This window comes from Oncorhynchus gorbuscha, linkage group LG02 (genome assembly GCF_021184085.1).
Source record: "Oncorhynchus gorbuscha isolate QuinsamMale2020 ecotype Even-year linkage group LG02, OgorEven_v1.0, whole genome shotgun sequence".
NCBI lineage: Eukaryota > Metazoa > Chordata > Actinopteri > Salmoniformes > Salmonidae > Oncorhynchus > Oncorhynchus gorbuscha.
In genome coordinates this window covers 92,427,165-92,454,220 of record NC_060174.1, presented here as the reverse complement: position 1 = coordinate 92,454,220, position 27,056 = coordinate 92,427,165, and the positions used below count along the sequence as shown (strand labels likewise).

General features: G+C 40.0%; 1 protein-coding gene across 1 annotated transcript in view; it reads left to right on the top strand.

The window, feature by feature from the left end:
* Positions 1-456: 456 nt before the first annotated feature.
* The window catches only part of tmem132e (transmembrane protein 132E), a 337,250-nt gene continuing 310,650 nt past the window's right edge, over positions 457-27,056 (top strand). Inside the window, exon 1 of the mRNA XM_046327284.1 lies at positions 457-1,795. Within this exon, the coding sequence (XP_046183240.1) occupies positions 1,735-1,795 (61 nt within the window). The 5' untranslated portion in view covers positions 457-1,734. The remainder of the gene's footprint in view (positions 1,796-27,056) is intronic.

The window sequence follows — 27,056 nt, the reverse complement described above, 5'->3', positions numbered from 1 at the left end:
ATTTAGCATGTTAGCAAACCCTAACCCTTGAACCTAACTCCTAACCTTAACCCCTAATTACTAGCCTAGCGTGTGAAAGGAATGATGGACATCCACAAATGAAAACCATACTAAATGTTGTCTCGGATTTACTTATAGAATAATACGACATTCTCTGAGACCAAGTTGTAACCAGGGAATATACGATGTTGCTAACCTGGAATTTCAAATATAATCAATAGCCTAGATTTGCTTATGGCTCAACGAATGTATAGGCTACATGCAACATGTTATAAGAATTGACGAAATGTTTTCGATACTAATTCACAAATTGATTTGGAAAAAAATACATGATGGGCTACACATGCACACTGTCCATCTCATTGAATAAACGATGCATTGTGTGCGTCAGACTGAGGTCTGATGAGGGTACCACGTGATTGAAATTTGGTTCATGCCACTTTCAGTGTGCGTGTGGAATCCTTAGATCGAGGGAGAACGATCTCTGTAGCAACTGCCTTTGAGAAAGTCCCCTTTTTACTGTTAATACCTGCTGTACCGGACACAACGCATACGAGGAGTATGTATTAGCAATTTCTCTTTATTCCCTTAACCAGACGAGCGGCAACGAATGCGTAAATGGCCAACGCTGAGCAGGATAGTGCGAAACAATGAAGTCGAACTACCCGTGAGTTTTTAACCACAGTTAGGGGATGGATTTGGACTTACTGCCGCAGATTCAGTAACTATGGTCAACATTCTTGTGTCTGAGGACGTGTAGGAGGAAGATTTAGGTAGCCTAACATCGACACGTGGTACATGGACTGCCGTTTAAAATCTGGGAACGAGATGAACTATCATATCACTGCATGAATCAAATGCAGTGACTGGGTTGGGAAACGCTGTGATAGTTTTGGAAACGAGGAATCTCCCGGCCTATCCAATATTAGTCGAGTTTCTTTAGTATAGCATTTTAATCCTGGAATTTCCATGTTTTGCTTACTAAAGATTCGTCTCGCCTGTGTACTAGATAACTTTTTAAGAAAGGCAGGAGGCACCCGTCTTTGAACCCGAACCGGTGTTGCCTTCCGCACAGTGAAGACCGACGGGCGGACTCTCCATTAATCGCGTTTGTTGGCTAAATTGTTGCATCCGGTGTTGGTTGTCTTTTTTGTGTGTTTTTTTTAATTGGTCCAGTCGTGGAAATCAACAACCGCTCTCCAGTTTCTGGACCGTTTGAAAAACACAACGTTTATCTTTCTGTAGGCTAAGGGAATCAGTGTTGTATCTCAGGCACTTCAATTTATACCATCAAATCTCTCAGCCTTTATCCTACTGAGCGCGGAGGAATTCAACAACAAATAGGATATTTGTTTGCCACGTATTTGTGAACAATTGCGCATTTGTTGAATTTATTAACCAGTTGACTTGGCTTCATAATTGGAACATTGTGGAATACTTAATTGAGGGCGCAATTGAGCCACTTAATCCGGATACATGTAACTTTCTTCTGCCGCTTGGTGCTCCTTTGGAAAGAGAAGAAGTCTTCGTCATGCCTTGCGTTTTATCAGAAAGCCAATCAGACAATTGTCAGATTTGACATAGTAGATAGATTCAGAAGGGCTACACCACCATATATTGTAAACAATTGAACTTGACTCTCGAAGAACCTGCCATAGACAAACACCGGTCGGAAGCTATATTTGAAGACTCCTGTATTCACGATTGATTACTGGATTTACCGAGATATCTACGATGTCAATTTTACCATCTTGCAAAGGAACTCTGCTGCTCTGTGTGGTGCTACTTTCAAATGGTAAGTGCCAAACTGAGCGACATGCAATAAGCCTAGGCTATTCGCCAGAATGATAAGCCTATGTTCGATTATGACTGGTGTATGTTGTAGGCTATGTCAAGTGAGATGCGATTCCAAGAAAGCAGCAAATACAGCAGAAGTGCCGCCTTTAATTCAGATTGGTTATGATCTCCACGCACAATATAGGACCCAAATGATGCAGTTTATTTTATTTTACCTGTATTTAACTAGGCAAGTCAGTTAAGAACAAATTCTTATTTTCAATGACTGCCTAGGAACAGTGGGTTAATTAACTGCTTGTTCAGGGGCAGAACGACAAATTTGTACCTTGTCAGCTCGGGGATATGAACTTGCAACCTTTCGGTTACTAGTCCAACGCTCTACCCTGCCGCCCCAAAAATCGCAGTGAGGAGAAGTGTGCCAACTTAACTCTCTTGACATGCACAGGATCGAAGGTTTTATTCCACCATGTTAATTGTCTATTTTTAGCTGTTTATGGTTAAATTATTCATGCATGTGAGGTATACAACCAGTTGTATGCTTTCATTGCAATGAATGGACCACGGCCAGTGTAGTTTTGGGGGTCTATATGGACCACACACATCTCTCCACAAGGTGGGGAGCATGGCTGTGTAGCTTGCCACACTTCGATTAATGAGTACAGTTTTCTTTAACCATAATAATAGGAATATGATCAACAATTTGCTCTTCTACCTCCTATTTGTTGTGTATTTTGAGGAATTGTCTTCCAACCAGCTCTCTGTCGAACCGCCAGGTTTAAAAAAATATATAAAATGTGAAATGTTGTTTTTCCTGGTGTAACCATAGTAGTACTGCACCCCTGGAGAAAATTAGGGTGAAGTGCCTTGCTCAAGGGCAGATCAACAGATTTTCACATGGTTGTATGCTTTCATTGCAATGAATGGACCACGGCTGGTATTTGAACCAGCGACCTTTCGGTTACTGGCCCAACGCTCTTAAGTGCTGGAGGCTATGGCATGAGGATGAAACAACCACTGATTTTTAATTGGCTGATCTCTGCATTACCATTAGCACAACCCTTAGAACCTCCCCTACATTGTGGACTTCAAAGCGTGAGCAATGCAAGCAATTTAACACTAGAACCGCTGGGCCTCGACAGCCCCCCCTTCAAGTTAATGAGCAGTCATTCAGACTGCAACATTATAACGGTGTAATTATTAAAAAAATGTTTTTATGAAGGCCTTGGGTAACATTATATTCTAACCTTTATTTTTATTTCAGATAACACAAACATTTTCTTTAGTTTGTTGCTGTTGGCTATATGTAAGAACAAAAATCAAATGCCAAAATTCAAGTGTTAAATCAATTTGATTTGTGGTGTGCCATTGTCACAACTATGAAACAGAAAGCATTTGTGTTAGAACACGGTAACAGCTTATTTTTTTTATAACTATGAAAGAAAAAAAACACACCCCAACCACCAAAATGCAAGGTCAAATTATGGAAACATCAGTAGCCTAAACATAAGTGCCAAGTGGTCTTCATAAATAGTGAAACTCGGCACAAAAGCGATAATGGCATTATGACTTGAAGTGTCTATGAAAGCAGTCAAATAGTTAATTGTTGCGTGCATCTTCATTCAATGGCACCATTTGGATTTAATTTAGCTGTTATCCCTTGTCCTAACAGTTGACACAATTTTGCTAACTTTCACTTGCTTGACACACTTTGACATACCTTTTGTTTCGTTCTAGTGCGTAATAGTCTCCGGTTCTCTTTGTGTCCCCATTGTCTTGTCATTCTTCAGCACCATTGGACAACGGCTCTGCAGGTGCCTTATTTTGCGCAAAGGGAGGTAGCCCCGTCTTACTTTGTTCATGGTGCTGGCCAGACTTGTTTTCTTCGCAAGCAACTTGTTCGCCAATGATAATGAAGTGAATTTTTCCATGGTGACATTTCTCCCCTTGCCAACATAAGGTTCCACAAGCCTCATCACCATATTCTCCAACACTCGCTCACCTGCTGCTGTAGAAATTTTCCCAGATATTGGTAGCCGATCAACATGTACAGTTACGCACGCTCTCACTGTAGACTGCTTTGATTCGGTGGATTAATATATGCTACATACCATTTTAAAGATTATAATTAGAATGGATCAATAGAATGGCCTGCTCTGTTCTTCATTCACAATTTGTAATCCTTCGCTTCCCCTTGCTCATCAACTCACCTATTCTCCCTCTTTCTACCCATCATACTTTACTTAATTGATTTAGTCTCTTATGTGTGAAAATAGTTTCAGTATAGTTTTGAGGCAATACTTGAGGTGATTATCAGCTGGGCACTTTAAACTCTAGGAGGAAGGAGCTGCAGCAGGCCCTGCTGTTGTGAGGAGGGGCAACAGGAGGGCATGTCATTTTTTCTTTATGCTTTCCCCCTGAGACTGGTTATAACTCTAGTTCTGTTTGATATTATAATCATTACACCAACAGTGTATTTATATAGACTTATTTAGGAAATGTGATGGACGGAGGGGGGCACGACTTTAAAATGGCAGTAATTTAAAAAATAATAATGAGCAGTCAAAATTACTGCTTTAGCGGTTCTAGTGTTAAACAAGGAAATTAGTTAGCAAAATCTCATTGTACGCGTCTTAGAAATACTGTTGTTTTCACATGCTCGAACTCAATTGGGCATCCCTAAAATAATATGGCTAATGTGATAGAACAGTAATTTTGATTGGCAATTTAAACCAATTTTCAAAGTCCCATTTAATACAGCTGTAGCTGGCTCGCTCCCTCTCCCGCCGCCATTTTAAGACACAGCCCTTCCAAGTGCAATTTGAGCCTGGGGACCAGGCAATAATAATAAATAAAATAGTTTAGTCTGGGTAGGATGTGTGAAAGGCAATGCAATGAGTATGTCTGTCAGATGGTATAGCTTTTTGACACTTTTATTTAATCAGGTTTTGATCTTGATCTTTGCAGGCTTCAAATTGTCACAGTAGACAGGTGATGTAAGGTGGTTGAACTAGGATCAGAGAAACACATTGTCTGTATAAGGTGGTCACATGGACAACAAAGGAAATGCACTTGATCAAAGGTTTAAGGCCCCATTACCACTACAGGAGAATCGGAGGAGCGGAGTGGCTAAAGAGCTTTCTACTTTTTAATTCACATTGCATCCTTGCAGTGGTGATTTAACATGTAAGTCTTGGTGGGGCAAACTCAAATGTTTTCTGATAAATGCCAGCAAAGCCACTATACAATACTTTAATTGCACTATAACTGCGACAAACGGTGCCACCAAACTGTTAGGCCTACATAAAGCTGTCCCGAAAGCATTCTGTACACCTTACGACTGCTACACCTGGCTATAAGCGGTGCGTTGTCTGGCAGCGAAACAGTTCATTCAGCCTCATTTACTGCCTTTAAAAAAACATAGCTGCTATGGCTGACTTGCTTAAACAAATGTGGTTTCTACTGAAAATTGAACTGTACGAACTATGGTGTAGGGGAACAATAAGTGGATAAGAGGCAATCCGTAATTTCGATTAAGACATTAATGAGCGAGCTAGGATCTATGAAGGCAACTCTTTGTTCAGCACTTTTGAAATGTACGACAACAGAACAGGCAGTTTTTAAAATATTCTTCCTGTACACCAAGTCAGAACCGTAGGATAAATAAAGGGGGCATATAAGCAGACAATGAAAGCTTTTTATCTTCATATTTGATGATATTTCTCTAAGGCTATAGACTAAATGTGCACCAACAAGTCAGAACAGTAGTTACAATTTAAGAGGTGAAAATACACCAAATTATTAGGGTGAGGCACATGGGCTACTAACAGTTTACTACACAACATTCACTTAGTATTACTTTCTTAACTACTGTATAGATATCTTCCTGGCATATTACATAATTAATGCAGCAGCATACAATTTTTGGACTCCCCTTGTTGTGCTGTGCGTACTTGAAGAGGAAGGTGGCGCAGTGGTCCTTCTTGTGGGCTCTTGGACTTTAGGGTTGTATTACCGTTCAACATTATTTCCCTCATCAGAGCTCGTTTTATCTGAGTTCCCAGTAGTCTTGAACTCACTGAAGTCTTAGATTTCCCAGATCAGAGTTTCCAGTTGTTTTGAACATGACATAATTCATGCTGGACTGAGAGCATGGCCAATGTATTCAGACTTTTCTGTGCAATGGGATTACCCCCTTTTTCGTGATATCCAATTGGTAGTTAAGATCTTGTCTCACCGCTGCAATTCCCCCATGGACTCGGCGAAGGTCGCGAGCTAAGCCGCATTACTTATTGACACACCGTCCGCTTAATCATGCAAAAGACTGCCGGTCTCACGGTAACTGACCGTTAATTAACAAACACTTTTAGCATCTCCAGGCCTCTACGCATACAAGCTGCTTCAGCCTTTGGAACAGCATGGGCATCTTGAACTGGGGACAATAAAAGGCCACTGTAAATTGTGCAGTTTTGTCACACAACACAATGCCAGCGATGTATCAAGTTGAGAGAGTGTGCAATTAGTATGAATGTCCACCAGAGCTGAATGTTAGTTTCTCTACCATAAGTCGCCTCCATCGTTTTTGATAATTTAGCATTGCATCTAACCTGCCTTACAACCCCGGTACGTACAACTGGCCTCAATCGCAGCCCAATTGTATGGCGAGTGGTTTGCGGATGACAACGTTGTGAACAGAGTGCCCTATAGTGGTGGTAGTGTTATGATATGGGCAGGCATAAGCTACGGACAAAGAACACAATTGCATTTTATCGATGGCAATGTGAATGCACCGATGCCGTGGATGAGATCCTGAGGTCCATTGTCATGCCATTCATCCACCACCGTCACCTCATGTTTCAGCATGATAATATACATCCCAATGTCACGAGGCTTTGTACACAATTCCTGGAAGCTGACAATGTCTTAGGTCTGAGTATGCAGGCCATGGAAAAACTATCTCCCCTTGAGCATGTTTGGGATCCTTTGGATCGACGTGTACGACAACATTCCACAGGCCACAAACAACAGCCTGATCAACTCTATTCGAAGGAGGTGTCACGCTGCACACCAGATACTGAAAAGTTATTTTCTACGCCCCTACCTTTTTAAAAACGTGTCTTTGACCAACAGACGCATATCTGTATTCCCAGTCATGTGAACTTAAAACATTTTTTTTTGTTCAGTGTAAATTTATCAAACTCTGATAAATACATATCACAATTAATCCATTATTTATTTTAGGCAGGTCTAAAGAAACAACACTTATTTTACCGAAGAACAGAATAAGAATTGGCCTACTGTTTATCTGACTATGCTACATATCATTGGCTGCAGGCTTGTTAATTTAGCAGACAAGATATGCTTATAAGTCACATGACATTTTTATATTATATGATTTTATAGTAAGAAGAATAAAATTTAACTTAGCATTATAAAATAGGATATTTTTCCCATTCCGGAGTGAGCGCGCACATATGAAGTGACTAAATTGAGCATTAGATTTAGAGTTTTGGCAACTTTAGTTGTGAATGATACACACCATAGAAAGCCTTAGAAATTAAAACCTACAGTGGGGCAAAAAAGTGTTTAGTCAGCCACCAATTGTGCAAGTTCTCCCACTTAAAAAGATGAGGCCTGTAATTTTCATCATAGCTACACTTCATCTATGACAGACAAAATGAGGAGAAAAAAAATCCAGAAAATAACATTGTAACATTTTTGAATTCATTTTTGAATTAATTTATTTGCAAATTATGGTGGGAAATAAGTATTTGGTCAATAACAAAGGTTTCTCAATACTTTGTTATATACCCTTTGTTGGCAATGACAGAGGTCAAACGTTTTCTGTAAGTCTTCACAAGGTTTTCACACACTGTTTCTGGTATTTTGGCCCATTCTTCCATGCAGATCGTCTCTAGAGCAGTGATGTTTTGGGGCTTTTGCTGGGCAACAAGGACTTTCAACTCCCTCCAAAGATGGGGTTGAGATCTGGAGATTGGCTAGGCCACTCCAGGACCTTGAAATGCTTCTTACGAAGCCGCTCCTTCGTTACCCGGGCAGTGTGTTTGGGATCATTGTCATGCTGAAAGACCCAGCCACGTTAAATCTTTAATGCCCTTATTGATGCAAGGAGGTTTTCACTCAATCTCACGATACATGGCCCCATTCATTCTTTCGGATTCAACTCGGCATTCTTTGTCCTCCAAACACGACGAGTTGAGTTTTTACCAAAAAGTTATATTTTGGTTTCATCTGACCATATGACATTCTCCCAATCCAAATGCTCTCTAGCAAACTTCAGGCGGGCCTGGACATGTACTGCCTTAAACAGGGGGACACGTCTGGCACTGCAGGATTTGAGACCCTGGCGGTGTAGTGTGTTACTGATGGTAGGCTTTGTTACTTTTGTCCCAGCTCTCTGCAGGTCATTCACTAAGTCCCCCCGTGTGGTTCTGGGATTTTTGCTCACCGTTCTTGTGATCATTTTGACCCTACGGGGTGAGATCTTGCGTGGAGCCCCAGATCGAGGGAGATTATCAGTGGTCTTGTATGTCTTCCATTTCCTAATAATTGCTCCCACAGTTGATTTCTTCAAACCAAGCTGCTTACCTATTGCAGATTCAGTCTTCCCAGCCTGGTGCAGGTCTACAATTTTGTTTCTGGTGTCCTTTGACAGCTCTTTGGTCTTGGCCATAGTGGAGTTTGGAGTGTGACTGTTTGAGGTTGTGGACAGGTGTCTTTTATACTGATAACAAGTTCAAACAGGTGCCATTAATACAGGTAATGAGTGGAGGACAGAGGAGCCTCTTAAAGAAGGAGTTACAGGTCTGTGAGAGCCAGAAATCCTGCTTGTTTGTAGGTGACCAAATACTTATTTCTATTCAAAATCAAATTCACTATAATTGCAGGCTAACTGGATTTCTTAAATTTAGGCTACACCAATGTGTTAAGTTTTCTGCCTAGTGTAATATGCAATAGGCTATGTATTGTATAACAGCTCAATCATTATTTATATTCAAGTTTTTTAAAGGGGGCTTGCCCTCATATAGGCCTATGCATATGCTTGAATATGCACATGGGTGTTTTTGAATTCATTTTCACCTTAAAACACCATCCATTTTATTGTGTTAGGCTTTGAAACAACATCCACAACAATCATGTTTTCCACTCAGTTTCAACTTGTTAAACTTCTTTCTTCAAATTGACAAAATCACAATGAAGTGATTTTCAATTGCATTTACATTGATGTCAGAGTGGTTAGTGGGACAATAAAGCCCTGAGTAGTAGTGGGACAATAAAGCCCTGAGTAGTAAACTGATGATCATTAGTGAGTTGGGTACTACTAACATGTCCAGAGTGCATAGTAGGAGATTAAACGTGACTCAGCGGTAATGTTGAATTTTTACTGCGGCCATGACTCATTACTGCTGGTGCGGCAGTTACATTCTGAAATTGTCTTCGTAGCTTTAAATCTGTGTTTTTATTTTTTGCTTGAGTATACCAAGCCCCCAGGCAAGAAGCAACTCCCTTGGGAATTGTCCACGTTTTCAGTCACAATTTGCGTTTTACCTCAATTACTTCCATGATATTGATAAAATGAAGCCTGTTTTTTTTCTAAGGCAATTTTACTGATATCCTAACGTTACTTAATCATGAAGTATGTTAGCTAGCTAGCAGGAGTTAGCTGTGTATTTTCAGCTAATTTAATGTGCACAGATGAGAAAATAAACCCTTTAATGGTCTGCTAATGCTTGTGTATTGTTGCATAACTCAAGAGTAATATGGTTTGGTTGCAGTTTTAAAATATTGTAATAAGTTTCAGAAAATTTGCTCAGCTTGTTAAATAGTTTGCGCTGCTTACTGGCTATTGTGATATTTCTGGTATATTTGAGCTGCGGACCAAGAATGTTGCATTGCCAGTCAACTTAAGTCAAGGCAAGGATACAGTGGCGATGTGTCATTTAGGGCACACCTGTTTTGAGGCCTATCTGTTTAGATAAAAATAAACAAAATCATTGAGTTAAAGCCGCATACAAACGTGGTCTCTTTTTTTTTGGTTTCTTGAGTAAGGAAGCTCCAAAATGCAGGTGTTTCAGCCTAGCTCAGTGTTTTCTCTGGTGGTGGGGAAGCCAGCAGAAAATACGAAGCATAGGGGTTGGTATTGTTCTCTAGTTGTGCAATGATTGGCTCAGGGTGTCACTCATGGGACCCTATGTCACAACAAAATCTACAGGGAGAGCTCAAGCCCCTTGGGTGCTGCCATAGATTTACATTAGAAGTGCCCATCAAAGAAGGCTCAAGGTCAATGGCCACAGATACAATTACGTCAAATATCTACCAAAGCTTTGATTGGATTGATCATATCAACATCATCATTTAAAAATCGTAGCTAGAAAGCAGTCATCATCATGCATGAAGTCTGCAATCTACTGGCAAATCATTTTTTATCCTTGTCACATGAGGAGATATGAGAAACTATAGATAAAACGTGTCGGTGCTCATCAGCCATAAACATTAAAAACAAGTTGGAAATCGCAAATTCAACAATAAGTGCTAAAGCACCACTGCAGCCTCGGGTTAGATCCCATGGGTGTCACAGCCGGCCGTGACACCCATGGTACAGTGCACAATTGGCCCAGCGTCATCCGGGTTAGGGGAGGGTTTGGCCGGCCGGGATGTCCTTGTTTCATCGTGCTCTAGCGACTCCTTGTAGCGGGCTTGGTTGATCAACTTCTGTTGTCATTTCGACAGTTTCCTCCAACACATTGGTGCAGCTGGCTTCTGGGTAATTACCCTCTTAGAGCTACCCCCTACTTTTTTCAATTTCCGCCTGAAGACATACCCAAATCTAACTGCCTGTAGCTCTGGCCCAGCAGCAAGGATATGCATATTCTTGGTACCATTTGAAAGAAAACACTCTGAAGTTTGCATAAATGTGAATTGAATTGAATGTAGGATAATATAACACTATAGATCTGGTTTACATAATACAATGAAAAAAGAACATTTTTTTTATTTATTTTTAAATGAACAAGATAAAACAAACATTCAGATAGGATGATGGGGATAATTTCAGTGAAAAACATAAGAGGGCAACAGTACTTGTGCAAAGTTTCAGAATGATAACTTTCAAAATGAGTGTGCTACATGACATTTATCATGAAGTCACACAAGTAGCCCAAATATACCCAAGTGGCCAAATTGGTGAAGGTATACATTTTGAAACACATAACTATATACAAAATACCAAAATGGTATTCTAACACACCCCCCCCAAAACAAATTTGAGAAAAAAACATGAGGAAAATATATATATTTACAAAAAAACATGTAACTATTTACACACTTTCAATATTCGGAAGACCCTCAGTCCTCTATCAAATCAAATGTATTTATATAGCCCTTTGTACTTCAGCTAATATCTCAAAGATGCTGTACAGAAACTCAGCCTAAAACCCCAAACAGCAAGCAACGCAGGTGTAGAAGCATGGTGGCTAGGAAAAACTCCCTAGAAAGGCCAAAACCTAGGAAGAAACCTAGAGAGGAACCAGGCTATGAGGGGTGGCAGTCCTCTTCTGGCTGTGCCGGGTGGAGATTATAACAGAACATGGCCGAGATTTTAAAACGTTCATAGATGACCAGCAGGGTCAAATAATAATAATCACAGTAGTTGTGGAGGATGCAACAGGACAGCACCTCAAGAGTAAATATGAACAGTTTAGGGTTCCATAGCCGCAGGCAGAACAGTTGAAACTGGAACAGCAGCAAGGCCAGGTGGACTGGGGACAGCGAGGCGTCATGCCAGGTAGTCCTGACGCATGGTCCTAGGGCTCAGGTCCATAGCCGCAGACAGACATAGCAAAGCTTCTTGCCACAGCTTGCATTGATGTACCATCCTGGATGAGCTGCACTACCTCAGCCATTTGTGTGGGTTGTAGACTCCTTCTAATGCTACCACTTGAGTGAAAGCACCGCCAGCATTCAAAATTGACCAAAACATCAGCCAGGAAGCATAGGAACTGAGAAGTGGTCTGTGCTCACCACCTGCAGAACCACTCCTTTATTGGGGGTGTCTTGCTAATTTCCTATAATTTCCAACTGTTGTCTATTCCATTTGCACAACAACATGTGAAATGTATTGTCAATTAGTGTTGCTTCCTTAAGTGGACACTTTGATTTCACAGAAGTGTGATTGACTTAGAGTTACATTGTGTTTAAGTGTTCCCTTTATATTTTTGAGCAGTGTATATATTGAGTACAGGGAACATAAGGTTGAATATATTATTATAGACCTCCTACATCTACTGTCTCTATTATATTATGACAGACCAGCTGTATCTACTGTCTCCATTTCACTTTGGCCATTGTTTTGGGCCTGCCCACCCCTCAACAGCCTCAATTAGGCTATTTCATGTGGGTTGGGGTGGGGCGGCAGACACACGCATCTCACATTTCATGACATTACATGTTTTATATATTGCTTCCAAAATTTAAAATGATCACAAATAATATTTTATATTATTAATTTCAAACAAGGGCATTAGCATGATAAGAACTTACCAGTCCAAAATGGTGACATTTTTCCTTTTCTGCAGGCACATTACAGATTATACACAGTGGCTACAACGGTGTCCTCTCCATTCAAAAAATATTCCTCCACTTGGGAATCGCTAAATGAATCGTCCTACAAAAATCTCTCTCACTTTTCCGATCAATTTCTTCTAAAATTGTGTGTACATCTGTATATCTAGACTTCAATTTAGCTTTCCCTGACTTAGCCGCCATACTGATTTGATATATATAAACAGCTGAATCTGCGCGTTTACCAACACAGCGCTGTGCATAAAATGCGTAGCTCCTTCCGGAATAAAACTTCAACTCTCTTTACGCTGGAGTTTACGACATGGGTTGGTCTTCCAACACACAACCATTGCATACTGCCGTTTACCTCAGCTCATTGGCTATCTACCCAGCTAGATTTCAAGACGATCAGTGGTCATTGGGTTAAAATGCAGTCAATCAACGAAACAGTGGCCATATCATTGGTGCACAGTGATTTCATTACTTGTCTTCAAATCGGTTTCTTTCAGTCAATACGTCCCGCGAAATGGCCCATCAGGTTTGGTTGTGTTACAAACCAGTTGATTGCAATGAAACCAAACATGACTGGAAAAGTCACGTTCTGTGTGGGTTATTTACCTGGAATGAGACAGAATTCACGACACAAGCTGTTCACAAAATGTTTTGTGTTCGGCTATAAAAACGGATTTTATCAAACAAAAAAATAATTCATTGAGTAACAATGAGCATTGGGATTGCAAACAGACGAAGATTGTCAAACCTAAAATTTTTATTTTAATGCAGTATGGTTTTGTTACACCTGTGCTGGTTGAAATTGTTTTTTTATGGGGCTCTATACTCAGATAATTGCATTGTATTCTTTCGCAGTAAATCCTTTTTTAAATCTGACAACTGAGTTGGATTAGCAAGATTCTAGGCTTTAAATACACACGAGACACTTGTATTTTCATGAATGTTTAATATGACTATTTATGTAGCGATCACCGTATGTTGTGGAATTTCAGCCCGCTACCGGGTTCTGTGCTCAGAGGTTAACTGGCTGACAAAATATCGTGATCGCCAGTCCTAGTCGAGACGTTACAAGTTTGCAAGTTTACATTGCAGTATACACTACATGTTCAAATGTATGTGGACACTGCTCGTCGAACACCTCATTACAAAATCATGGGCATTAATATGGAGTTGGTACTCCCTTTGCTGCTATAACAGCCTCCACTCTTCTGGGAAGGCTTTCCACTACATGTTGGGACATTGCTGCAGGGACTTGTTTCCATTCAGCCAAAAGAGCATTAGTGAGGTCAGTCATTGATGTTGGGCAATTAGGCCTGGCTTGCAGTCAGTGTTCCAATTCAACCCAGAGTTGTTCGATGGGGTTGAGGTCAGGATTCTGTGCAGGCCAGTGAAGTTTTGCCACACCGATCTGGACAAACCATTTCTGTGTGGACCTTGCTTTGTGCACGGGGGCATTGTCATACTGAAACAGGAAAGGGCCTTCCCCAAACTGTTGTTTTTACACTTGGCACTATGCATTGGGGCAGGTAGTGTTCCCCTGGCATCCTCTAAACCCAGATTAGTCGTACTGCCAGATGGTGAAGCATGATTCATCACTCCAGAGAACGCATTTCCACTGCTCCAGAGTCCAGTGGCAGTGATCTTTACACCAGCTGATGCTTGACATTAATCTTACACCATGCCCAAACCGTGTCACCATCATGCACAAATTGTGTCCCATCACACCAAACGTGATCACGACACACAGGTTGAAATTTCAGAACCAATTATATTAATTTAGGGATGGGTTGAAAAGCATTAAACATTAATTGCAATTTAGCTAGCTAGCTTGCGATTGTTGGCTAATTTGCCCTATTTAGCTAACTTGCTGTTACTGGCTAATTTGTCTTGGAATTTAAATGTTGAGTTATTTTACCTGAAATGCACAACGTCCTCTAATCAGACAATTAATCCGTACGTAACGGTCAACCGACTCTTTTCTTGACATCTCTCCTCCTTCCAGACTTTTTCTTCTTTTGACTTTATATGGCGATTGGCATCGTTCATAATGAGGTGTATTATAGTAATGGGTGTTGCAACTGAGGACAGACTGTTTTTACGCGCTTTAGCACTCGACGGTTCTGTTCTATGAGCTTGTGTGGCCTACCACTTTGCGGTTGGGCTGATGTTGTGCCTAGAGGTTTCCACTTCACAATAACAGAATTTACAGTTGACCGGGGCAGCTTTAGCAGGGCAGAAATTTGACCAACTGACTTGATGGAAAGGTGGCATCCTATGACTGTGTCGCTTTAAGTCACTGAGCTCTTCTGTAAGTCCATTCTGCTGCCAATGTTTGTCTATGGAGATCACATGGCTGTGTGCTCGATTTTTATCCTCCGGTCGGCAACTGGTGTGTCTAAAATAGCAAAATCCACTATTTTCAAGGGGTGTGTGTAGCAGAAGCTATTTTTTTAGTCAAGTGTGAAGACTCTGAGTGGTACGGTGTGACTCATAGCAGACAATGGAAGTGCACTTATAGTATTTGCACAACAATCCATCAATCGCCGAACAATATAAATCTACATAACAAAACGAAAGATACTCAGTCAATAATTAATCTCTAGTTCGGTTGAAAAAGGACTAATTGTTGCAGGTGGTGGCATTTTTAAAGTGGTATCTCTGCCTTTATCAAGGTGGGCGTTAATTGGTACTGATGAGGGGGAGTGAGGTGTGTTGCTGCTAATGAAGAGAGAGCTGATGCATACGGGTGTCTTGAACACTTACTGTCCAAGTTGATTTGGCTAGGTTTCATACAGAGTAATGAAACATCCAACCACCATGGTACATTACCTTTTGATTTCGCTGTTTTAATATTCAATGTGAGGTTTTATTTTATTTATTTTTTGCTGTTTTATGAAAGACCACATATTGACGTTGAGGTCTATTCAATCAATAATGTCCCTGACTGTCATGCACACAGTTGCATTGCACCATTGAGGTGCATACACACTGAATATCTCAATCCAATTCATTTTCTGTGGAGCTCATTTAGATCAACAGGAACAACCACGCTGATTCTGCTGTCTCAGGTTATGCTAATGCTCAATTCAGAATAAAGCCTGTCAAATAAGGGCTTACCTTCTGATTTTGATATTCCACGTTGAGGCAAACCTAAATTTGACCTTTTACCACTTTTTCTCCCCAATTTCGTGATATCCAATTGATTGATAGTCTAGTCCCATCGCTCGGGAGAGGCGTGCGCCCTCCCCACCCCCCAAAAATACGACTTCGCCAAGCTGCACTGCTTCTTGACATAGTGCTTGCTTAAGCCAGAAGCCAGCCGCACCAATGTGTCTGAGAGAACCCTGAACAGCTAGCGACAGGTCAGTGTTCCTGCGCCCAGCCCGCCACAAGGAGTCACTAGAGCGCGCTGACCAAACCCTCCCTAACAATGATGGGCCAACTGTGCACCGCCTCATGGCTCTCCCGGTCGTGGTCGGATGCAACACCACCAGGAGATTGAACCAGGGTCTGTAGTGACGCCTCTAACATTGCGATGCAGTGCCTTAGACCGCTGTGCCACTCGGGAGCCTATGGTACCTTAGTCATCTGTTATTTTTATCCCCTATTCTTTATCATGAAGTTGCTGACCTTTAAATTTTCAAGGTGCTTATGTTAAGGCCTTTGATTGCAATTAAAACCGTCCTATAGTGTGATTTCCCCAATGACATTCCATAGTTTCTCAAATCCCTCTGCTTTGAATAGTGATGAAAATAGTAATTGTAATGAACTCTCTTCCCAAGAGACTGGAAGAAACATCAGAGGGAGATGCAGGTCTCTGAATCAAGTCTATAAACCTGTGATCTTTAAATATATCAGGGGTCATATGTATCAGGCGTCTGAGTAGGAATTCTAGGATCAGCCCCCCCCTGTCAGTGTAATTTTATTTATTGTGATCTAAAAGGCAAAACTAAATTTGCACTCCTATTGAGACTCTTGCAACATGACCATGGTCTAACATTCAGGTTAAAGGGGAACTCTACTAAAAAACAACTATTGATATTTTGGGACTGTTGATGGTCCCAAAATGCATTTTGCTTCATCATGATGATGTGGCTGGTGGTACTTCGATTATTGAAAGTCCAGTATCTAAAACGTGACTGACATTACAAACATTTTGGGACTGTACTAATGACAAAAATACCAAAATATGTTTTTTTTTAGGCGAGTTCCCCTTTTTAACCTTGCAAGAATCTCAATAGGAGTGCGGATTTTAGTTCTGCTTTTTAGATCAGAGGTAATATAGGTTTTTGTGCCTTCATTATTTTTAGGAGCTCTCAATTTCCCTAGTCTCATTTTCTGCACAAACTGAAACAAATGTACTTTTAAATATCATATACATCATCTTCAGGCGGTATTCACACCCATTTACTTTTTCCACATTTTGTTACAAAGTGGGATTAAAAGGGATTAGTGTGGATTGTTGACCAAAAAAGTCAGTGGAAGAGATTCTAACTATATAAAAAATAATTAAATAAAACACTTGATTTAGATAAGTAATCAACACCCTGAGTCAATACAGGTTAGAATCACCTTTGGCAGCAATTACAGCTTTTTGTCATTCTGAGTAAGTCTCAAGAGCTCTCTACACCTGGATTGTACAATATTCTTCAAGCTTTGTAAAGTTTGTTGATAATCGCTAGACAGCAATTTTCAAGTCTTGCCATAGATTTTGAAGAAGATTTAAGTCCAAAACTATATATATATATATAGCTACTCCGGAACATTGAATGTCGTCTTGGTAGGTAACTCTAGTGTTTCAGGTTATTGTCCTGCTGAAAGATGGATTTGTCTCCCAGTGTCTGTTGGAAAGCAGACTGAACCAGGTTTTCTTCTAGTACTTTGCCTGTGCTTAGCTCTAGTCCATTTTTTTTTAAATCCTAAAAGCTCCCTAGTCCTTGCTGATGACAAGCATACCAATAACATAATGCAACTACCACCATGCTTGAAAATAGGAAGAGTGGTACTCTGATGTTGGATTTACCACAAAAAAATGCATTGTATTTGGGGGAAAAAGTTCATTTCTTTGCTACATTATTTGCAGTATATTTGCAGTATTTAGTGCATTATTGCAAACAGGATGCATGTTTTTGAATATTTTTATTCCGTACCGGCTTCCTTTTCACTCTGTCAATTAGGTTAATATTGTGGGGTAACTAAAATGTTTGCCAATTCTCTGTTTTCTCCTATCACAGCCATTTAAACTAACTGTTTTAAAGTCACCATTGGCATCATGGTGAAATCCCTGAGCAGTCTCCTTCTCCATCAAACAATTTTAGGAAGGACACGTCTGAAGTGACTGGGTGTATTGATACACCGTCCAAAGTGTAATGAATAACTTCACCATGCTCAAAGTGATATTCCCATCTACCCATAGGTGCCCTTCTTTGAGAGACATTGGAAAACCTCCCTGGTCTTTGTGGTTGAATCTGTGCTTGAAATTCATTGCTTGACTGAGGGACCTTACAATTCTCTGTATGTGTGGGGTACAGAGATGGGTAGTCATTTAAAAATCATGTTAAACATCATTATTACACAGTTAGTCCATGCAATTTGTCTGACCTAAGCAAATGTTTTGCTCCTGAAGTTTAGGCTTGCCATGACAAAGGGGTTGAGTACTTATTTCCTCAAGACATTTCAGCTTTTAATTGAATTAGTTTGTAAAAATTGTCTTAACAATTCCACATTGACATTATGGGGTATTTGTGTGTGTAGATCAGTGACACAATCTACATTTTTAATAAATAAATGTGGGCTGTAAGGCAACAAAATGTGGAAAAAGTCTAGAGGTGTGACTACTTTCTGAAGCTACTGTAAATATTTCTGTTCTCTAACACTCAGGGTTAGGATGTGCCCTTCCATCCCAGGTACTGCACAGAGGGAAGCACTACATCACACACACTCAATTAAATGTTTTTACTGGTCTGCAAAGTCACTAGTTTTGCAATCTATTCCCTGCAAGAGGGAACCCTGAAGCCATTGGTCGGTATTGCCTCCCACTGCTTGGGTTATCTACTCTCGCCTTGGCCAGTGGAGGCGAAGCTGTCAAAAGCAATTCCACTAAGGGATCACTCATGATCTGGCACAAACTCTATCCTGCCCCCCCCCCTCCCCTGAGTTTATGTTCTAGCAGCTGTTTCAAATAACCAACTCATCAAGCTTTGATTATTTCAGAACAAAATTTGCTCCCGGTTGGGGTGGCCTCAGGACTCACTTTCTGGAGATATTAATTTGTTTACCATATTTTCAGTAGTTTAATGGTGTTTATAGACTTTGTTTACCACAAGACAGGAGTGGAAACAATATGTATAAAATTGTCTCGGGAGTCTAGTGAACTTGATGGTTAAATTGTTTTGCTACATTAACACTTGTCAGTAAAATACACTGCACAAAAATAGTAATTGAATAATTTAAGAGTTACAGTTCATATAAGGAAATCGGTTGATTGAAATAAATGAATGAAGCCCTAATCGATGGATTTCACATGACTGGGAATACAGATATGTTGGGTCATCGATACCTTAAGGTAGGGGCGTGGATCAGAAAACCTGTCAGTATCTGTTGTGACAACCATTTGCCTCATGCAGCGCAACATCTCCTTCCCATGAAGTTGATCAGGATGTTGATTGTGGAATGTTGTCCCACTCCTCTTCTCTGTGTGAATTGGCTGGATGTTGGCAGGCACTGGAACATTCATACACGTTGATCCAGAGCATCCCAAATATGCTCAATGGGTGACACATCTGGTGAGTAAGCAGGCCATGGAAGAACTGGGACATTTTCAGCTTCCGGGAATTGTGTACAGATCTTTGCGATATTGGGCCTTGCATGATTATGCTGTAACGAGGTGATGGCAGGTGGATGGATGGCACGACAATGGGCATTGAAATAGTAATTGGTTTTAAAATTCAAATGTGTTCGTTGTCCGTAGCTTATGCATGCCCATACCATAACTGCACGCCACCATGAGGCACTGTTCAACTTTGACGAGTGCAAGCCGCTCGGCCACACAATGCCATTCACTCCGCCTGCTATCTGCCCAGTACGTTTGAAACAGATTCATCCACGAGGAGCATGTTTCTACAGCGTGCCAGTGGCCATTTGTCCACGAAAGTCGGTTACGAATTGCAGTCAGGTCAAGACTTTGAGGATGTAGAGCATGCGGAATGAGCTTCCCTGAGATGTTTTCTGACAGTTTGTGCAGAAATTCTTCGGTTGTGCAAACCCACATTTTCATATGCTGTCAGTGGCTGGTCTCAGACGATCCTGCAGGTGAAGAAGACAGATTATTTAAGTCATGGGTTTTGCTGTGGCAGTCATGAAATTGTCAGCTGGTGATTGTCAAGCAAATTAACTGCCTGTCTGACGGAAATTGACCGCTTAATTAACAAACACTTAGCATCTCCTGCCTTCCACGCATAGCATTCAAGCCACTGATGCAGACATTTACATTTTTAAAGTCTAAATCCATGTATTATAGCCTACACATCACAATAAATCCATTATTTTAGACGGGTCTAAAGAAACATAATATGAAGAAAATGTCTATTTCAGAACAGAATAGCATTCTCTGCGTTGTATTTATGTAATAGCCAGATCAAGGCCTAACATATGGCTGTGGGCTACACTAGTTCATTTGGCAGACAATTCCGTGGCATTATTTTATATTATGAAGAATACAATTGAACATAGCTGAATGAAATAGAAAGGATATTTTCTCCAAACGATTTGAGGGAGTGTGTACATGCGGCTATTTTGTGTTTATCGGTTAACAAAGAAACAGGCACTCATATGCTTAATTTAAAGTTATATATGTAACTTTAGTTGTGATACAAATGTTGGGCTGTATGTTTTTGATTTTAATACATTTCTAGGCTGCATGATGCAACTTTTAATGATTAAAAAAGTTGCAAGTAAGGTAAGAGCTCTGCTTTGTTGTTTTGCGTAGGCTGTACCCACTTCATTAAACTCGTTCACAATTTGACAAGCACTTGATAATGCCTTATATCCAGGCTGCATCCCCTTTGTGGCCATAATCCCCCTAAAATAAAAACCTTGCCCTTTGTGGCCGTTGTGCCCTTGGGCTGAATATAATCATTAAAATGATCTTCTCCCCACATGATCTGGTCCTTCTCAAAAGGCTGAAAGTGTAGACCTGTAGACCAACACATCGGGGATGCAACTGTCCTTATCCAATGCCGAGGCACAAATTGAAGATGTTGGAAGTACTGTCCATATTTACTTTTTGTCAGTCAACAAGATGAGCAGGCCTAACGTACAGCAAAAGCACTAGCCTAGGGCAATCTACTATCCCCCATTGTACAAAAGTTGACCTTTTCTGTGCAAGAAATAAATATTCCAAACCTTGTCTGGGACAGTTGTGGGATACGATAGATCCCAAATTAATATCACCAATAGCATAAAAAAAGTTAAGCAATGAGCACGATGCAATGGATGAGAAGGTTTATCTAACATGTTAAATTATTAGGCTATTTTTTTTCACATAAGCACAGCAATGTGCACACGGCAGTAGGCTATAAACGCAAAGCTACTATTTGCAGGAAAACACCATTCTCAAGTGACTACAAATGGGATTATGCATGTAATGCTTTTATTATAAAGGTACATTTTTATGATTAATTATCTTCCCCAAACTTGAAACTCACTTGCTGCATACAGTGGGGCAAAAAAGTATTTAGTCAGCCAACAATTGCAAGTTCTCCCACTTAAAAAGATGACAGGCCTGTAATTGTCATTATACGTACACTTCAACTATGAGACAAAATCAGAAAAAAATCCAGAACATCACATTGTAGGATTTTTAATGAATTTATTTGCAAATTATGTTGGAAAATAAGTATTTGGTCACGTACAAACAAGCAAGATTTATGGCTCTCACAGACCTGTAACTTCTTCAAGAGGCTCTTCTGTCCTCCACTCGTTACCTGTATTAATGGCACCTGTTTGAACTTGTTATCAGTATAAAAGACACCTGTCCACAACCTCAAACAGTCACACTTCAAACTCCACTATGGCCAAGACCAAAGAGCTGTCAAAGGACACCAGAAACAAAATTGTAGACCTGCACCAGGCTGGGAAGACTGAATCTGCAATAGGTAAGCAGCTTGGTTTGAAGAAATCAACTGTGGGAGCAATTATTAGGAAACGGAAGACATACAAGACCACTGATAATCTCCCTCGATCTGGGGCTCCACACAAGATCTCACCCTGTGGGGTCAAAATGATCACAAGAACGGTGAGCAAAAATCCCAGAACCACACGGGGGGACCTAGTGAATGACCTGCAGAGAGCTGGGACAAAAGTAACAAAGCCTACCATCAGTAACGCACTACGCCCCCAGGGACTCAAATCCTGCAGTGTCAGACGTGTCCCCCTGCTTAAGCCAGTACATGTCCAGGCCCGTCTGAAGTTTGCTAGAGAGCATTTGGATGATCCAGAACAAGATTGGGAGAATGTCAGATGAAACCAAAATATACATTTTTGGTAAAAACTCAACTCGTCGTGTTTGGAGGACAAAGAATGCTGAGTTGCATCCGAAGAACACCATACCTACTGTGAAGCATGGGGGTGGAAACATCATGCTTTGGGGCTATTTTTCTGCAAAGGGACCAGGACGACTGATCTGTGTAAAGGAAATAATAAATGGGGCCATGTATCGTGAGATTTTGAGTGAAAACCTCCTTCCATCAGCAAGGGCATTGAATATGAAACGTGGCTGGGTCTTTCAGCATGACAATGATCCCAAAAACACCGCCCGGGCAACAAAGTGGCTTCGTAAGAAGCCTTTCAAGGTCCTGGAGTTGCCTAGCCAGTCTCCAGATCTCAAACCCATAGAAAATCTTTGGAGGGAGTTGAAAGTCTGTGTTGCCCAGCAACAGCCCCAAAACATCACTGCTCTAGAGATCTGCATGGAGGAATGGGCCAAAATACCAGCAACAGTGTGTGAAAACCTTGTGAAGACTTACAGAAAATATTTGACCTCTGTCATTGCCAACAAAGGGTATATAACAAAGTATTGAGAAACCTTTGTTATTGACCAAATACTTATTTTCCACCATAATTTGCAAATAAATTCATTAAAAATCCTACAGTGATTTTCTGGATTTTTTTTCATCTCATTTTATCTGTCATAGTTGAAATGTACCTATGATGAAAATTACAGTCCTCATCTTTTTAAGTGGGAGAACTTGCACAATTGGTGGCTGACTAAATACTTTTTTGCCCCACTGTATGTATGCCACTTAGGCTCTACACCCTTTGTAAAGCAGATTTGTGCTTCATTTTAAGAAGTTATTAGGTCACTTTAGTTGTGATACAAACCTTATAAAAACATATAGGCCTATGGGCTAGGCTACATGAGGTGTGCGACTATGATTTGAAAAGTTTTTAAAAAAGCATTCGCTGTTTGACTTAAGCTGGGCATCATTCACAAGTGATGTGCTGATTATTTTCACCCATTAGATTGTTCTTGATTTAATCTTGTCTTTACATATACTAAATAATTTGACATTTGTTTTGATTTACAGTGGACCATTATTATGCACTGGTCTCAACAGGGGCAGCGGGGAAAAAAATACATGTCATCTATGCACTTGAATAGCGAATGGAGAAGGCTATTCCCATGGTTAATTTTCATGCCAGCCAGGTAGGCTATACTTCTGTTGTAAAGAGAAGCAATGGGCTTAATATTTGGAAGGTTGAGAAATAAATATAGTAGGCCTAGCCTATAGAAAGCTGATGGAATTATATTTTTAATGGAGGCAATCACTCTGTTTTCTCACGCAATTGCATAGCCTATAGAAATGTTGTGCAACATGAGCTCATGGGCTCTCATGAAGTGTTTGATTCGATTGCATTGATGTCAGTGAATAGAGGGACAATCGAGTGCAGAGTACCAGGTGGTTAGTGAGTATTAGTAGCCTACCAAACTTGCTAACAGGGATGTAAACCAATTTGTGCATAACATTTTAGAGCGATATGATTTTTGTGCGTATGGAAAATGTCTGGGATTTCTTATTTCAGCACATGGGACGAACTTTACGTGTTGCGTTTTATTTTTGTTCAGTATAGAATGATTGTTGTCTAAGGTTAGCCCAAAATAGATGTTTTGTTATCCATTTCCAGTGTAAGAACATACCTGTGAAGCGGGGTGAAAGGTTGTAAATGAAAGTGGTACACCAATAAAATAGATTTATCACACTATTGATATTCCAATGCAGGCTTATTTAGGTAGGGGTGACTTAAAAAGAACATTGACGAAAGTCCTCACAGCCCCAACACCCTTTTCTCTGCCATAGTACATTCAAAGAATAATCTTATCAACTAATTTGCATTATATGAATATATGTTTTTCTTGGACGGGATCCGACCTCATGTTCTGTCAAACTATTAATTTTGACGGTGAAAGTATTTATTGCACCAAATATGTCAGCACGCATCCAAAGAAGACCGGTATATGAGCCATGTTATGACAAAGATGCCAGTTTATTATAGGTCTCCCTAAATCCTCTGTCAGTGGTTGATTAGTAATGTGAGGAGGCATTGAACGTCTCTCCCGAACATGCATGCACTGCCTTCGGTTTCTGTTTAAGGTCCAATGCAACCCTTTATGTCAATATCAAATCATTTCTGGTTAACAATTAACTACTATTGTGATTTTGGTTTCAATTTAAAAAAAAGCTTCTTTGCAAATATAATTTTTGTTAGGACTGTCTGTGATGAACCTTATTGTGTGGAAGTATATACCTTAGCACACACATTTGAAATAACGTTTTTGACTACACTGGACTTGAATAATAATAATGATTTGCACCAATTGGAAGATCATGACAATGGATATTTGGTTTACATTGAATCTGAGATGTTTAGTTAGGTTGGCCATGAGATCTTCCTGAACATATCAAATGGTGTTAATGTCTGGCTCATCTTGAGCTTTTTGAACTGCTGCTCTCTTATCCCAAACCAAACTATAGGTCTAGTCTTAAATACCTTTCACAATGCCATCAAGCATGTCTAGGCCATAAAAAAATAGTATCTCTTATCAAGCAGACAAGGTGACATTGGGTATCTCTGATCTGTTAGCTTTGAATATCTACCATGTTTACTAGTCCTAGTATGTCTGAGCTGTCCTTCCTCTGTGGATTGATTGTCTGAGAGTGCTTTCACTGTCCGCTGCATAACATGCTTGAGGTGGAAGTGTTTTCGAAGTCATGGTCGGTGTTTGCTTGGCACACCTCCTACCACTCGCCCATTTGCACAGAGCACACTGACACTGTGAATATGGACTATAGCTACCACGCTGCAGTCACAATCCAGCCCAAATGTATCCATTGGGAATTATAGCATTTGTTCTTTCAATCAACATCCTTTACTTTGTCAGTCATTGGGTCAAATTAAACAAAGTTCAGTATTTTAGACCTTTTTAGTCTGGTTTCTTAACCTGACAGTATATGAGCCAGAAGAAAAAAATTCACGGTTGATATTTAAGCCTTTAACACTAGGAAAACTGGGCCTCGAGCCATCCCATTCTGAACCTTTGACCAGTAATTTTGACGTAACATTCAAACATTCTAATAACTACACTTATGCTATCACAAAAATAATAATTTGGTTGCATTTATGAAGGGCTTAGGTAACATTAGAATTACAATAACATTTTTCTTAGTATGTCACTATAAACGAAGAACCATTAACCAGCACATTTTAAGTGTTAAAATCCATTCTTATTTCATTTTGGCAGGTCTTAAACACTGAACATAAGGAAATGTATTTCGAACAGAATAGCATATTCTAAGTTGTATGCTACTAGACTGTGCTTAGTAGCCTAGGCAATATGCTGCCTCAAGTGTTCAACACATGAGCCACGGTTATTTTTGGAAAAAGTGTTATTTTGAAAGAGTGCTATTTTGAGAGTGCATCTGCTCAATTTGGAAAGTTTGCCAAATGTAATGTTTTTTTTAAACCTTAGCATATGCCTTTTCTGATAGGCAATATAAATCAATGTTTTACTTGCATGAACCTTTGTATGATGTTTAGAAAAGTTTATTTTAGATAAGCTCTGTTCCCTTTGTCAATTAGCCTACACACGCTGCACTGTTCATCACTCTTCATTCAGGATTTCACTTTTGATAATATTGTCCCCCATCAGACTATTGTCAATTTAAACTAGTCTTTAGGCTACATCCCATTATTAGGTGAGAAATATTACATTGTGATATCAAAATTCTAACAACGTCTGTGTGTGAGTAGACTTATTTTGGAAGAGTCAAGGACGGAGGTGAACAATGGCAGAGATATTTAAGTTCCTATGATGGTACTGGTGCTTCTAGTGAGCAGAACAGGATAATATGCAGAAAAGAACCTAAAGCAAATATTCCATCAGCGACTCATTTTCATGTGATATGTTGGATGGGGCTACATGACACTAGGTAATGACGTGGTTTTTCTTTTTGTGGAGACAAATGACTAAGTGCACTGTCACATTTTGTTACTCGATCAGCACCATAATTACTATTATTATAATTTTTTTTCAGATGTGCCTGACAATTCGGTTTGATCCGTAATGGACCTCAATCTCATTAAATGCTAATGGCTTCAACAAGACTAAACCAGAATTTGAGGTTTTATTATAAAAATGTTCTTAGAATGCCTGCCAAGGACATACATTAAAGGCGCATCTGGCTTTTTCATGTTAGGTTGGATAGTCGCGAGCCACCCGCTGTGACAAGTGAGCATTTCTAAATTGAGAAGGAATATTGTGACTGCATTGGTTGTTGAAAATCTGATGTTGCCCCCCCCCACACACACACACACACACACACACACCACCACCAAGGGCTCAAGGTCTTGATGTAATTTTCTGAAAGTAGCACTTTAAAAAAATATTATTTTATTTTTTACACGTATTGAACATTACCCTTTGCATGATAGACTCCATAATCATAATGATTTCAATCTATAAGTAGGCCAAGGATGAATACATTGTCTAGTGTTATTTTATGCCATCTGAGGTGGTCGTAATTTACATTTACATTTAAGTCATTTAGCAGACGCTCTTATCCAGAGCGACTTACATGGCAATCGACAGGGGTCTCCACATAAGTAGCCTTTATATCATGCAAGATAAATGGATGCCTCTGCCAGGCACACTGTTGACTCATCATGGAGAACAAAGTTAACATGTTCTTATTTTAGTTCATGGCTACAATTTTCACCTTTTACCTGCAGCAGCATTTTGACTTCGATACAGATGTAGTATCATGATACTCAATACCATCACGATATTCTATACCAAAATGATAACACAGCAAAAAAAAGTAACAGATTGGTACTTGATCCAGACAGAGAAACTCCACAACTGCTCCGCTCAATCGCTGGGCATCTTGAGTTCAATATCATTACATTTTGTCAATTTGACAAAACCATGTATGAATTAATGAATCAATTATACAGTCATACAATCATTTTAACTATGTAGTTAGATAAGGTAAACAATGTAATAGTAGTCATTTATTTGAATGGTACTTCTCTTGATAAACTCGATAAATCAAGATCTAGCATAGGCCTAGTAACAATACAGAATGCATATTCAATAGGAGTGTGTGCATATT